Source organism: Copadichromis virginalis, linkage group LG5 (genome assembly GCF_057382275.1).
Source record: "Copadichromis virginalis isolate Kocher_CV1m ecotype Utaka linkage group LG5, C_Virginalis_male_GT1.1, whole genome shotgun sequence".
In the NCBI taxonomy this organism is placed as follows: Eukaryota; Metazoa; Chordata; class Actinopteri; order Cichliformes; family Cichlidae; genus Copadichromis; species Copadichromis virginalis.
The window spans coordinates 32,925,805-32,941,543 of NC_140622.1; the positions used below are offsets into that span (position 1 = coordinate 32,925,805).

At 38.5% G+C, this 15,739-nt stretch overlaps 1 protein-coding gene across 1 annotated transcript; it reads left to right on the plus strand.

Moving 5' to 3' along the window:
• Positions 1-1,411: 1,411 nt before the first annotated feature.
• On the plus strand, positions 1,412-10,199 carry LOC146710127 (guanylin-like). The gene is made up of 4 exons (XM_085457390.1): positions 1,412-1,457; positions 7,413-7,554; positions 7,883-8,069; positions 9,373-10,199. The coding sequence occupies exons 2-4, from the start codon at positions 7,486-7,488 to the stop codon at positions 9,435-9,437; spliced, it is 321 nt and encodes a 106-aa protein (XP_085313516.1). The 5' UTR covers positions 1,412-1,457; positions 7,413-7,485; the 3' UTR covers positions 9,438-10,199.
• The last annotated feature ends 5,540 nt before the right edge of the window (positions 10,200-15,739 follow it).

Consider the following 15,739-nt stretch of genomic DNA (forward strand, 5'->3'; position numbering starts at 1 on the left):
AGGGAGAAGTATTTGATTTTATATCTGAGCGAACGGCTTGACGATATTACTGTCCCAACATTTACAAAACACCTGTTGGCCTTACCAAAAAGAGTACTCACTATATATAAAAACCGAGAAGAGTACGTAAAAGTTGTTGAAAGCTTCACTAAAGATTTGGTTCTGCACGCTATAAGCAATGCAAATGAGGCAAGGAAATTGCCTCCAGGGGCAGATAAAGCCATCATGAACAGGTTTACCCACAGGATTTGGGCTAAAATTTTGTCCCAAAAGCTTAAAATGTCCTTAGAGAACACTGAAGAAGTCAGTGTGAAAGTGTACAATGAACTCCGGCAAAAGTGGAAAAATCCAAACACTGTCCTGGAGTTAATGTTTAATGGCCAAGACAATATTGAAAACGTGATTGTCAAAAGTTTCAAAAGAAATGCCCCATTGAAGAGACCTAATTTCTTCTCTAGGGTTTTCTCACGAGCACGTTAAAGTTTACCTGACACCTGCATCTAAAAAGCTGCGTTTTCAAAAATACCTGGGTACATGTGGACGTAGCCTAGATGCATTACATTTTTATTATAATTCTTCATTGTTAATGTTAAAACCAGACTACTTTAAAATAATTGTCTCATGAACCACCTGGTTGATAATAATTTCACCACATTACATTATAGCATTTTTCTGTCCTTTATTCCGTCTTCCTTCTCTCACCCCAACCGGTCGCAGCAGATGGCCGCCCCTCCCTGAGCCTGGTTCTGCTGGAGGTTTCTTCCTGTTAAAAGGGAGTTTTTCCTTCCCACTGTCGCCAAAGTGCTTGCTCACAGGGGGTCATATGATTGTTGGGTTCTGTACTATTGTAGGGTCTACCTTACAATAGAAAGCGCCTTGAGGCAACTGTTGTTGTGATTAGGCGCTATATAAATAAAATTGAATTGAATTCAAATAAAAAAAGTTTTAAAAGTGTACTTAGTTTTATTTGCTGTCAATTTGCCTAGAATGGAATATCAGATTAGAACGGCCTCTAAAATATAATATTTAATTTATTAAATAAATCAAATGATTTACAGAAAATAAAATTCAAAAACACTTTCATTTTCACTGTATCTGTATGGCTATAGAGGAGCTGTTATTATTTTGCCTGTTTGTCAGTGCTGGTACGAACCCCGTTGGTGCTGTGTTGATCCTTTTGCAGAGGTTTGAAGTTTCTTTCGATAAATCTGAGTCAGTTTGGGTCGTGTCTCGTGTTCACTATATTTAATTTTACCTAATTTGTGTGTTTTTACTGATTAGTTTCGGTAGTATACCCTGGTGTTTTTCCTAATTACTTGTGTATTTATAGCCTCTGTCTCCCCTCAGTTATATGTCATGTTGTACTGCTTGTTCACATTTACTGGCCCTCGTGTGGCTTCTATTGGTTTAACTGGACTTTGATACTGGCTGCCCTTTGGATTATCGCCTCAATAAAGGTTTGTTTTTTTGTTTTAATTTGTCTCACAGGTGTATTTTTCATCCACATTGACATTTGTAAATATATTAAGCAGTTTTAATATATTCAAGATTATCCTTAATGCGCAGAAAGGAAGGTTTTGTGGAGCATGTACTTGTAGGTTATTTGCGTTTGCTGACAGGTCCGGTGATCACTTCAAAACTAATGCACAGGCAATTTTTCTAACATTTAATTTCCTTTCACCCAATTCTACATCAGGATGTAACACAACATCTGCTCAAGCACCATTCACCTTCATTTCAGACTCAAATATGCACCCTATCAGCATTCAGTAGTGTGAATAATTTAATTTATGCTGCCAAACTACCTCGTTAAACAGACATGCTCTCAGTTCAGGACACCAGTGAACTCTTGAGCATACCAGCCCTGCCACCTGCACAATAATGAACTAGTAATGAGTTGCTACGAAGGCGGATTCTGGGTTTTGGGGCTTTATAGGTGAAAAAATTATTGTATTTTTCTCCGTTCACTAATCTTTGCTCTCTTTTGTAAATGCACAACAAAAATTAGTTTTTTTTTTTAAATAGCTATATATAAGCTATTTTTAAAAAGACAAGAGGCACTTCTTTAGTAGCATTATTTACTTTAATTTACTTATTTACAACAGTACTCAGTGAACTCTGTGATAACAGCCAGTGACGGGGGAGGGTCACAGTTCTTGATATTTGCTTGTGTGTGTGTGTGTGCGCGCACTTGCAGATCCTTTGGTCTGTTCCCTATTCACACACGGGTGTGATTGAGGCTCTAACTCTTGGGGTAAAGCTGTTTACTTAATAAGATCACACACTAATTGTTGGTGTAAACAGTGAGTAGCAAGGGTGTGTGGCGTCTTTGATAAATGCTGCTAGTCTTCTTACTCTGTTAACTAACACAGATGATGATCAGGTTTGGAAGCTCTGTTCTGACAATTTACAGCCTTTACTGCACTGTGCACCCACGCATTTGGTTTGGTTATAATGTTTCATATGGCGATTCTGTATTTAGCATTAGTTTCCTTGGGAGCCAGGCCTATTTTAATTTATGGATAAAGGCTATGGTTTGATCTGAAGTGTTGGAGGGCTGCATCAGCAGGTTTGACACACAAGCCACTTTTAATTATGGAATAAGCCCACAAGTATTACCGGATTCATGAATCTGTTTGAGTCTGTCATTCCTAGATTCATGACAATAGGTGAGACTGCAGTGTTTGCCATTGGACAGTATGTTATAATCTTATGTGTGTCTATCCTTTTATGTGACTGCACGCAGTTAAGATCTGTGCCTTGTTAAAAGTGAGGTTACTACTTCAGAGGAAAAAAACATAATAAATCTCCTCTAAGACAAGCACTCCCATCCATTAATCAGATGACATTTGAACTTGTCAACGTAATGTCTGACTAACTCGGTCAGTTTCCTTCATAAGTCATGATTGCAATATTACTCACATCTATGAATATTTACATAAAAATTTCAGCACATTAAATGAGAAGTTGTATTAAAGCACTGATGCATGGGACACGATTACAACTTTGTTTGTCTCTCATGAAAGCTGGAAAGCTCACTTAAAACGAGTGCATTGGATTTGTTTCAGATTTGCAATTAATACATTAGCTCCCATCCCTCTCACTGAGCCTGTTTGCAGGGGTGAGAGCAGCTTCAGAGCATGAGGACTTGATGTTTAAAAATTGTGGATACATATAACTAGGTTCAGTGTTTGTTTTCTTTTTGACTTCCATAAAGAAAACTGGGAACTGTGTAAAACCAAGCTAAAATCTAATAATCATCTTAAAATAAAGGAGTCAATCTGTGGTTAGTTGGTAGGAAATGCACATAAAATGAAATCAGCCTACTTGCTAACAATCCTGAAAAACTGTTAGCAAGTCAAACAGCTGCCGATTAAAAGACAGGGAAAGAGTTCAATAATAAGCTAAAACTAGTCATGGGATTTATCATCAAAAGCATTTTTGCTTTGATATTTGACCGTTTTTACCTATTGCTGTATGTGCTCCAGCCAGAAAGCAGTTATATAATACTTATTGAGTGTGAAAAATCAATGAAAAGTTACCACATTCTTTATTGATTTTCCCAACAATGCTTGGCTGGTTACTTAATGGTTCTAGCCAAGTCTGTGCATGTGGGTGTAGTTTAACCTTCAAGTGTCCGATTGCTTTTGTGACATTTTTAAGTTTCCTACTATGAATTTGGAGAATGCAAAGTTTCATACTTCATGAACCATCCATCCATCCATCCTCATCCGCTTTATCCGAGGCCGGGTCGCGGGGGCAGCAGCCTAAGCAAAGAGGCCCAGACCTCCCTCTCCCCAGCCACCTCCTCCAGCTTATCCGGGGGAACACCAAGGCGTTCCCAGGCCAGCCGAGAGATATAATCTCTCCAGCGTGTCCTGGGTCTGCCCCGGACAATTCATGAACCATGGAATTAAAATGCACAGTTTTCTTATGACCCCAGAAATGTATTTTTATTTGTTTTGACATTATTTTAAAATGCTGCACAGTTTTGCAATGAAACATGGATTATAGAACAGGATTCAGAGAATTCCTGAAGTGTATGCAGTTGCAGACGGGCCATGGTTACAAGATGTGCTTTCATATATATTTTAACAATGTTTGTTGCAGCTTGTTGCATTAAAAACTGCTGTTCCTAGGACTGCGCTCTTCTGGACAGAAATCTCGAATGTTGGTCCTAGCAACTGCGAGAGCCACTTGCCTAGCTTGGGGGTCACTGCACCGACTGCTCCGATTACCACTGAGACCACTGTTGCCTTCACCCTCCAAATCTTCTCGACTTCTTCAGCCCTTGGTATTCCTGCAGCTTCTTGAGTTCCTATCGCTCAGTATCACTACATCTTCCTCTGCTTTTCTAGTTGGTTAGCCATCACCAGTTTGTCTATCTGTATTTGGAAGTCTCACAGGATCTTAGCTCAGCATTCTTGACCACCTTAGGTGGCATGTCCCATTTTGATCTCTGAACTTTCAGGACATACTTGGCACAGATGTCTCTGTGTACTACGCTGGCCACTTGGTTATGGCGTTCCATGTATGCCCTGCCTGTTAGCATCTTGCACCCTGCTGTTATGTGCTGGATTGTCTCAGGGGCATCTTTACACAGCCTGCACCTGGGGTCTTGCTTGGTGTGATAGACCCCAGCCTCTATGGATCTTGTGCTCAGAGCTTGTTCTTGTGCTGCCATGATTAGTGCCTCTGTGCTGTCTTTCAGTCCAGCTTTGTCCAGCCACTGGTAGGATTTCTGGATGTCAGCTATTCCTCTATCTGCTGGTGCTACATAGCGTGACTGTCATTCCATGATGATTCCTCCTCTTGTGCCTCTTCTTTCTCAGGTTTCTGCTGCAATGCTGGGTGTCTGTTGTCTCGTCCCGGACAGTTCTTGGAGGATCAAGAAACTGATACCGCTGACAGGCCCCCTGGCTCTTAAAAACTAATTACAATTTTTGAGTTCATACAAAGAAATTTTAGTAAAATGGATGAGCCTGCCGCATCAATTTCTCACTTTGATTTTCAGTGTCTTTGAATTCATCCTTATGTAGCTTGATGTGGCTGTCAGGGTCCCGGGACTGGGCGACCCAGGATCCCTGGGCAGTCATGGACCTGCGTATTATTATTATGTATTTTTGGTGTCGTTTCTCCTTCTCTGTGCGTGTACATATGTGTGTTTCTCTGTGCTGTGTTAGTCTGTGTCCCACTCATATGTTTAGGCGAGGTATGGGTGTGTATGTCTGCGGGTGTGCCTGGAGGATGGAGCTCGGCCACCTGCAGGCCTGAGGGGTGTGCCCCTGCGGAGGGACTGGCCACACCCGAAGCCACACACCTGCCGCTGATCAGGGCTCGTCGGGGGAGCTACTTAGGAGAGTCTTGGAGCTCCCACCGACGCGGGATCATTGAGTTATCTTACCAAGTCAGTGTGTGTTAGCGTAGGTCTGTGCTGTGCGTATATGTGCTGGTTAGTGTTGACGGCTGCGTCTCTGGTTTCCCTACAGGAGGAGGAGTGGTCCGGAGAGGCAGCACGCACGGGGGTGCGGAAACACAACAGCGGGGAGCACGAGCACAGATATCGGAGGGAAGCACGCGCACGGGGTTCGAGGGAGCAACGGGGAGTTATTGTGTTTACAGCTTTCCACTGTAAATAAAGAGCACTGTTTGCATCGCAGAGTCTGCGTTTTGGGTCCTCCTTTCCCCACATCCCCACGGTCTGCCAGCCAGACCGTGACAGTGGCATCCTTTTGTTCCCTTTTGTTTGTTGTTTTATTTTTTTTCCTCAAAAACATTAAAAAGGGCAACATTCGACTGATCAGGTAATTCTTAAAGAGAAAAAACCACCTATAGTTCTGTAAACTTCATGAAGACTTTTCTCATCCAAGATGCTTTGTCAGAACTGTAAAGCCTGTTTTGTCTTCAAATCCTAATTTTACATTAATTTAGCTGTAATTTAAATATTGCCCTAAAAGCCCCTTTACAACAAATTTATTGATGGCTTCTCTTTTAATCCCTAATCATACATTAAATAAAACTTAAATGAAAACATCTGCTTTTCTGCACGTTTTGAGCCATCCTGGATTTTCTTTTTTGCTGCTAAATATCAAATTATCTAACAAATATTAACACTGAATCAAATGTGCATTGACTTCTTTTGATTTTCCTTGATTTATATTTTATTTTTAATGTATTTTTTTGTAATGCTAAAAAATTGTATTTAATTTATTTTGTGAACTTTGTATTTTTTTCCCCTTATACTTAGAAGCATATTTGCTCATTAGGAGTTTTAATTGGCTTCTAGAGTATCAAAGTCAAACCAAGACAGATTTTGCTGAATAGAGAATTTCAGCTTCTTTTAATAAGCTGTTTCAAGGACTTTAACTTTGATGCACTGCTTTTATTCATTTAGTCTCTCAATGCATGCTCAATCGTCCAGGTAAGGAAATCCCAAAAAGCTGATTCTGTTCATCTGGAGGTAGCATTTTCACTGGGGGAAACATTTCTTCACTCATCCAAGTGACTTCTTCAATCTCAGCTGACTGCAGGCTCCCCCAACCTTTTAAACAGTACATTTGCACAATGACTACAAACTAGCACCACTGGCCAACAGTGGGCTGTGAGGTCATTTTCTCAATCATTAATATGTAAATTGCCATGAGCATTGATCAATGAACATGAATAACATTCGACTTTTTGGGTTCTCACTCATGGGTCGTCCCCAATCACATACAGTTCAATCTTAAGCCTTCAAACTGTGATCTTTCTCAAGGTAATAAAAAGTAGAAAAGGTTTAAGCTTTTAATCCAGCAAAAGTAAAACATATAAAACTAGATATAGGTTTGATTTTATGAAATAAAGTTTACAAAGACAGTTATAATTCATTGTTGATGGCAGCTCTCAGAATTGTCTCTCAGACTCTCACAGATTTGACTGCCAGACTTCAAAACAGTGCCGTTTCAGATCAAATATGCTTATCTGTTTTCCAGTGATTCCCATCTGTTGCCAGTTTGTAAAATGTCGTAATTTACACATGTGTACATACATAGCTGCTTCTTTATCAGACAGCACTGACGAGGGATGAGATTTATTAGCTGGTACTGAGATATCAGATGCGTGGTGTGAAAAGTCACAAAACATAAAATATTGTGCCGACGGAGGTAATAACACAGGTAGTTGTTATAAACAGATTACATGACGGTGTTTATAAAGGAAAAAGCAGATCCAACATGCTTGAACTCACAACTGGTTGTCGAATGCCTTCATTTTATCACTTTATAATGGCAAAAAAGTGTAGTTCAGACTCTCCCACCTGCTACTGTCCCCCACCCATTGTTTGTATTGTGTTTACAAGTCTCCTCCCTAATTTTTGAAAATATCTATAAAAGTCTTTCCATTTCACTGTTTCTTGGTCGGTTCACCTTTTCCAGCTCTAGTGTCTCAACATCATCAACCACAGAAGAAAATCATAAATCGAAAGGCATCTTCACATCATCTTGAAAAATGAGAGTCCTCTTTGCTCTTTTTTTGGTGGGATGTGTGTGCGGTGTACCTCAAGGACTATGGGTCAGAGTAAGTATCATTTGTTTTTGGAAGTATTATAGATCCAAGGCTCATTTTTAAAGTCTCTTTGGTGTTTTTTGTATATTTCGATGCATTTCTGGCACAGTAGCTTATGGTTGATATATTCAGGCTATCTTCTTACATAAAACATTAACTTCAAGGAAATCACTCAACCCACTTATGTTCAGTGTGTCCTTCAAAAGTACACATGACATGACTGTCCTGTCCTTTCCTCTGATTAATCTCTGCGAATACAATGAAAATTTCGGCTTTTTGACACGACATTAACAAAACTTTTACTGGCCCAGATGGAAACTTCTTGTCCCTCTCCCCACAGGTTGGAGACAAAAGCTTCCCACTGGAGGCTGTGAAGCAGCTCAAGAAAATCATGGAATTAGATGAAAATCTTGGTTCTCACTCTGACGCACACACTTTCAAGACTGTGTGTGCCAACCCTCTTGTGCCGCAGGTGTTTCAACCAGTGTGCCAAAAGGATGAAGAAGTAGCCGTTTTCTCAAGTCTAAGTAAGGAGAGCCCAAAGGGAGATCAGATTATTTTGGTCACAAACACATTACGGTATTACAGTGTGTTCCTGTCACATCGTTATTTCTCCACAGCTTACTGCAAAGGGTATTGCATGCATAAGAAATTATGCAAGTAGCTCATTGGGCACACTCTGAGCAACCAGTGTTAATGACTTAAAGCAAGATCCCAAACCAAAAACAAACAGTGTGTTATGTGTTATTATGCAACAGCAGTCTTGTGTAATATATTGCAATCATTTTTTAAGGACAAAAGCAATAACAGTGTTTTAGTCTGTAAATCAGTTTGTTTACCAACTCTCTATTCAATCTATAATAGCTGGTCCCAAGCTCAATTAAGCATAATAAGTTTCAGTCCAAAAATGGACAAATTCCAGTTGTCATAGATGCCATATGTTGCCATTAATTTTACAGAATGTGTAAGCAAAATTTCCTGAAACAGACAAGATGCTTTCCTTCAAACCTTTTTGCAAATGTAACATTTGTTTGCTATTAGACTCAGAGGGTTAATACACCTTTACTACTATTATTGTGGGAATGGTAGATGGTATTTGTTGCATGCATTGTTACATGAGAATGTCACTGGCATTTTAACTAGAGAAGCCAATTAGTTTCCCACACACTCAAAGCAGTGGCAAATTCACTATTTAATATATCAAAATATGTCTTGGAGCACCTCTAAAGCTCATATGTCAATCTGCATGTGAAATGTTGCGTGACAGTTTGTTGGTTAGTTGTTTCCCCCTGTTTTTAGGCTTTGTTGTATGCTGGTTTTGCTGGATGTTTTATGTGTTCCCACACATTAGCCTTTCCCTTTTATATGAATGACTTGCTCAACCACCTGAACTCCAGTTGCTGAGCCAGTCTCAGTATCCTTTTGCCAAATTTAAACAGCAAACAATTACGCACAGGCTCTTCCATCTAATCTTTAGTTTTATTACTCAGACAAACACTCTGTAGGACTCAAGATTAAAGACACAGACAACAAGCATAAAGTTTAGTTGAGTTGCTCAAATGGATTCATAGAATCCAATGTTTTCACATTGTAATAGACACATCCAGCAAGTGCTGCACCACAAAATGCCTGGAAGGATAACACCAGGCTTTGCAGAAAAGTCATCAGAAAAGACACTTGTTGCTGTAATAACATCCAATTATCACTATTAGGAGTAATTTTTCAAAATGGAAAGCAGGCCATTGGGTAAAATAAGGAATGTTTTTTTCTAATTGGGATTATTAAAATAATCGCTGAAGTTGTTGTTATGTTTTTTCTTGCACTGTCTAGTGGTTATAAATATGAATGAGTGTGAGATATGTGCCAACCCCGCCTGCGCTGGATGTGGATATTGAGGCTGCCGTCAGCTAGACACACACCTCCCCTGAGAGTCTCTAAGGTGTCATCATCCATTGTTCTTCTACATCTGGGAGTCATGGAGTCTCAGCAAGAAGTTTTCAAGTATTCAGAACTGTTAACTGTTAATTAATGTAAGGGGAAGAGGGGTTGTGTTATATATAAATTCATTGCAAAGCAAAACTGTTGATAAAAATGATATTTAATGGAAATCTGGTGGAATGTGTAACTGCAGAACTTAAGCTGGAGAAGTAAAACAATGCTAAGCTGTATATACAGATCCCCTGGAGCTTGTGTGCAAGTTTTTATAGACAAAATTATAGGTTTATGTGACATTATATGCAATAATAAGATGCTCTTTTTCTCTGGCGATTCGATGATGATTTACTCAATCATTAAGGACACACACAAGCTGAAGAATTTAATAACATAATGTTTTGCATAAGTTTGTTTCCTACAATTTCACATCCAACTAGGATAGAAGTAAACGATGCTGTCATAGATAATATATTCTCATATGATGTAGTTGAGAAAATTCTCAGGGGTATAACCATGAATGATATAAATGATCATCTGCCATTTTTTTAGATGTAGAAAATAGAAATATCATTGAGAAAGACGTCAGAACTAGCAGGATAACAAGATGTATTAGACATAGTTAAAGCTGATATGATTAAACAAGCCTGGAGCAGCTTGTTCAGAAGATGCAAATGAGGTATAGAAAACTTGGGGGAAATAATAACTGACTCATACAATAAAAACTGCAGAAAGAAAAATTTATGGTCTAAAGAATTCTTTAAAATTAGAACAAAAGAGTCTAAAAATGAATATGAAAAGTATAAAAATAAATTAACATGGATACTAAGATCATCATAAGCAAAAGAACACATAATAGTTTACTACAAATACAGGTAAGGCATACAGAACACCGGGAGAGTTTGAAATATTCTGATATTCTAATTTCATTGCAAATACTGGAACACGGCAATCAAAGAGTTCTTTGTAAATCTAGGAACAAAACTAGCTGTGACAATTAAAACACCCAACAATAATCAAAGAGAAACAGGTTAGCTGGATATAGAGAGCCATAATCTATATTTCAGAGGAACGGACAAAACAAAAATAATACTGTAACAGCAGGACAGTGTGCACTGAACTCCGCACCACACATGGCACAGGGCCTCCGTTACACCAAAGACGCTCACACTGTAACACTAGACAGGAACCCAAGTGACCTTACAAAGAATGAAAATAAATTAATATGTCTGGACTTAAGCATTTGACACCATTGACAAATTATTGGAAAGGTTAGAAATATAAATGAGTAAGACAGACTGCACACTCATAGTTCCATATTTGACCCATTGGGCAGAAGTATTCGGAAATGCATATAGAATGATCACCAACTTAATATTTTTATTACGAGATAAAGAACTAAAAATAGTATTGACAGCAAATTATTATCATTTCACTACCCCACTGTTCATTTGGATGAATACATTAAAATTTGTGTTTTTTATTATTAAGAGATTTTACAGTTATTTCGATTATGTAAAAAGTAAAAAACAATTACCTCCAGGCATCCAAGATTTGTTCCGGTTGAGAAGAACCAATTACTTTTATGTTAATGTAATTATGACTAGAGATGGCACGATACCACTTTTTTATGTCCGATACCGATACCGATATCATAAATTTGGATATCTGCCGATACCGATATGAATCCGATATAGTGTTTTTTAATCAACAAAACTGTTTTTTAAAATATCTTGCTGCATTTTGCAAGTCTGCAAGTTCATACTCAAGTTTAAAACAACAACTACACTAAAGCTATTCTGTTATACCTGTATACAAAAAAAATATTTCATAGTTCAGCAATACTGATCAATCTAATAAACTTAAACCTACACCATCCTCCCTATTCTGGTATTTTAAAGAGTACTTAGCGTAAATATTAAGCAACCTAACTAATAGGGTTCCAACTCCCAGCAACAACAAAAATAAATAAATAAAAAATAGGGAACCACCCCTCACGCTCCACCTCATGATGCTTAATCGACGTAATCAACCTTAATTTGATGCAGTGTGAAAAAAAATGCACAGAAATCAATTATTTTTCAAGAAATATTAAATAGATTCAACATCTTTCTTCAACAAAATTGCAGACTGCACAGATGGTACCTTCCCAAAGGAAAAAGTACTATAGCTTACTAGGGTATATATATTAGACTTAATAGTCACTATATACAGTAATTGACTTCTATTCATTTTACATCAAATTAAAACTTTGTGTGTCAGATAATTATTTATTAAAAGCTAGACATTTTAAATGAGAATAAGAAAGAAAAGTATGTCTTTGTGCCCCCTTTTCCCAGTTAATGCCCTATCGGCCCCCCTGGCTAAACTTTGCTAGATCCGCCCCTGCACAGTTACCAGCGTCAGCTACGTAGATAAAGATCCTCGAGTAGAAAGTAATATTAAATAAATTCTAACAACAGCTTATAGAGCTTAAACGTGCTGCTGTTGTTCAGCCGCTGGTTTCCTCTTTCTGGTGCAAAGTGGGCCAAAAACAAAGACGGACTCGCGACAGAAAAGCCGATCAGCTGATCATTTAAGCAGTTTCACGATTGAAGTAGCAGCCGGAGAGCGAGAGGCAGTCGCTCGTTAAGCTTAACGCAGGAATGCTTTACAAACATTCAGAGATGGACTTACACACTTGCTTTACTTCTCTCGGGGATAACTTTGTCGGAGATGAAATGCCAGGTTGCTAGCGAAGCTCCAAATGCTATCCAGACCACTGACAGGTCCCGCATGCCACAGCCGCTCTATCACGTGATGCATACTGCTCCGACGTGCTAATGTTCTGAGGTGAGTTACGGCGTGTTGCAAGTTTTGTGAGGTGCTTTCGTGATATTTAATGGATCGGATTACATTTTTTATTTTTCTCCGATATCCGATCCAGTAATTTAGGTCAGTATCGGACCGATACCGATACGTAATATCGGATCGGTCCATCTCTAATTATGACATACTGTTTTTTGATGGGGGGCTTTTGGTCACATTGTCCATTTTTGGTTGGCTAAATATTGTATTATATATGAGGGGTAAGTGCAATATTGAAGCTTTTGCTTCTGTGTACACTATATTGTATAAGTATTCTCTCGGCATTCATCCCAAAGGTGTTCTCTCTGGTTGAGGACAGGACTCTGCACAGGCCAGTCAAGTTCTTCCACGCCTAACTTGCTCATCCATGTCCATACGGAGCTTGTTTGTGTTTTTTTTGTTTTGTTTTGTAGTAATGTCAGAAGTGGAGCTGTCCCCAAATTGGTCTTACAAAGTCCGAAATGTTTTTGTATGCTTTGGTATGCTACGTAGAGTTCCTTACTCCTAAAAAATAAGTCTTCACTGTTGTAGAGTCCAGTGGTAGCGTTCTTGAGCTAATCTAAAGGCTGCGTGAAGTTTGGAGGTCATTATTGATTGACTCTGCAGAAAGCTTGTGGCCTTTACACACTATGCAATTCACCATCTGCTGACCCCACTTTGTGATTTTACATGACACATACTGTTGTAGTCTTTCCCAGTTGCTTCCATTTTTTTGTAATGCCACTAACAGTTTACTGTGGAATGTTTAGTAGCAAGGAAATTTCACAAGGTGACATCCTGTCATGGTACCACGTTGGATTTCATGGAGCTCTGAGAGTGACCCATTCTTTCACAAATGTTCATAGAAGCAGTCTGCATGCTTAGGTTCTTGATTTTATGCACCTGTGGCTATGAAAGTGATTGGGACTTTAATAATTTAGGATGGGTGAGTAAAAACTTTTGGTAATATAGTGTATTTCTTTCTTTTTTCCTTTTTTTTTGTTTTGTTATGACAGACAGAAACAAAATGGACAAACATTTCTATGTACAAGCATCCACGGACACACCAAACCACAACTTCACTTAATCCCAGCAGGTCTTAGTGGTCAAAGTACTTGATTTTGGATTAAAGTGACAAAAATCGGATTTACCATTTTTTATGCTTTGGTAGATACAATCCTTTGTTACTAAGGCCACAAATCTGTTAAACTTTTAAAACTCCTTAAGGCAATTTTATAATAATCAAATCCTTTGGATTGATGAAAGAATGTTTTTAACTGAATATATATATTTACAGACACAAACCTGCATGCACACAAAAGAAGAATGATGCTTCAAAGCCACTGAACTGGGATAAAAGTAAAGGGTATTAAGCAAGTCTAATGAAAGCAAGTCTAAAGTGAGTGAGCTGAAGGGGTCATATTCAAAAATGTTTTATTTGTTAGACAAATCATTTGGCTTCAACTAAACTCGTCCACTTAACCAAACTGGTAACACCCTTTTAATGTAATTCTTCAAATACATGATCTGTTTGCTTTTGTTTGTTGCCCGCGACTGATTTTGCCAGGATCTACCATGTGTCTGATATGACACGATGAAAATGTATCCAACAGACTAGCCAGTAGTGCAGCTAATTTATGTAACAGCAGCAGGGAATGTGCATCACTGCACTTCAGACATCAATATGCACGACCTGATTCGTGAAATGCTCTCCGGCCCCTGTATTTTGCAGCCATCACAGCTGTCACACACACACTCTCATCAGTCATTAGAGAAACACCCATTTTTAATCATTTAAAGCTGCTCTGTTGTCTGGACAGGTTTTTAGTTGAATCCACTGATCTTTAAAACCTCCAATAATTAGTTTAATGGATCACTTTAATGGGCTGCTTTGATCACGGTGACCAGCCTTAACAGTTACTGCATGTCTGTGTGGTTGCACTGATGTTTCAGTGGAAATAAAGTTGAAACCTACAATATTACATGCCATTTACAAATGAACGGTGACAAATATTGCAGTCCATAATGTATTTCAAGTCTGTTATTGTAGTATCACATTGCAGTATGTGCTGGGTTGAGTAGATACAAACAGACGGATACATACATATGTCAAACTTCTGGTAAGTCCTTATCCTCTATTATTCCTTCCAATTTTTGCAATGTGCAGGTGTACCACTACCAATGGCAGCAAAAGGTTATTGTGGCCAGATGGTTATCTTTTTATGTATTAACACATTCAGATAACTTACACTTACGGACAATTGAATTCACTGAGTTCCTTAGATTTTCCCAGTGTTCTGAATATTGATGAAACCAGTGAGTCATGTCAAACAAATCGTTTTTATGCTGGCAAAGGGAAACTACCAGTTGAGATTGATAACTAGTGACTGGGCTCGCTGCACAGGTGACATCCTGTCACGGCAACGCGTTGGAATTCAGGCCTTGGCCATGTCAGGTTGAAAGATATTGTAGAGCCATGAGCACCACTTATCAAAAGATTTAAGTGAAAAGTATATACATTTGAGCCTATATGTATCCTTTTGGCTGTGTGTATTTGAAACAATGCAAAATAAATTCAAATCCAATTATTGTTTTTAAAAGTAAAATAATATGTATGCAGCACAATCTTTCAGCATGCTCAGAAAAGAGCAATTCAAAGAAATCATTAAAATTACCATGACATTCATGTTCATGACGAGGATATATAAACTTGCTGCAGATGCAGAATTGATATGAAATCTGGGAAAATTATATGAAATTATAATTAGAGGAAGTTAAGAGCATATCCTGGCTAATAACAAGAAAATGAAAGATCATCACAAAAATCGTTAATTTAAATATGTGTTATTTTAAAAGAGAAACAATGACAGACCCTCACTTGTTAAGGAAGTCTCACCTGTTCAACGGGATCTAAGCGAAAAAGGAAATAAAAAGGAGCGAATGCTCTTGTCTCGTTCGGCTCTTCTGGTCCTTCTTCTTTTTGACGACATTTGGCGCCCTCTCGCGGTGTTTCACTAACATTACAACGAGCGGTTTGTGATCAAATAACTGACTTAAACAATAAACCAACGCGAATCCGACGAATAAGTGTCATTGAACGTTAAAACACGAATTATTCATAAGGCTAAAGAGAAAGCTGGTGTTCATCTCACCCTATAGCTCCGTATTTATGTCTTTAAGGAGAAAAACAAATCATTTAACTTTGAAAACAGCCGCCAGTGAACGAAACCTTGGAAGTGTCGTAGAAACGGGCTGATTTTTCACATAGAAATATATTCTGTATCAGGCAGGATTGCGTTATTTTTAAAAAAGACGCGTTTCTGTTCGGTTGTTTTACACATCCGCAAGAATTCAGTGTACGTCAGCTGTACTCTGGCAACGTTGACCAGCTGTTAAACCCTAGTGTTTCATTTGGTGTCCCTTTGAATTGATATCACGT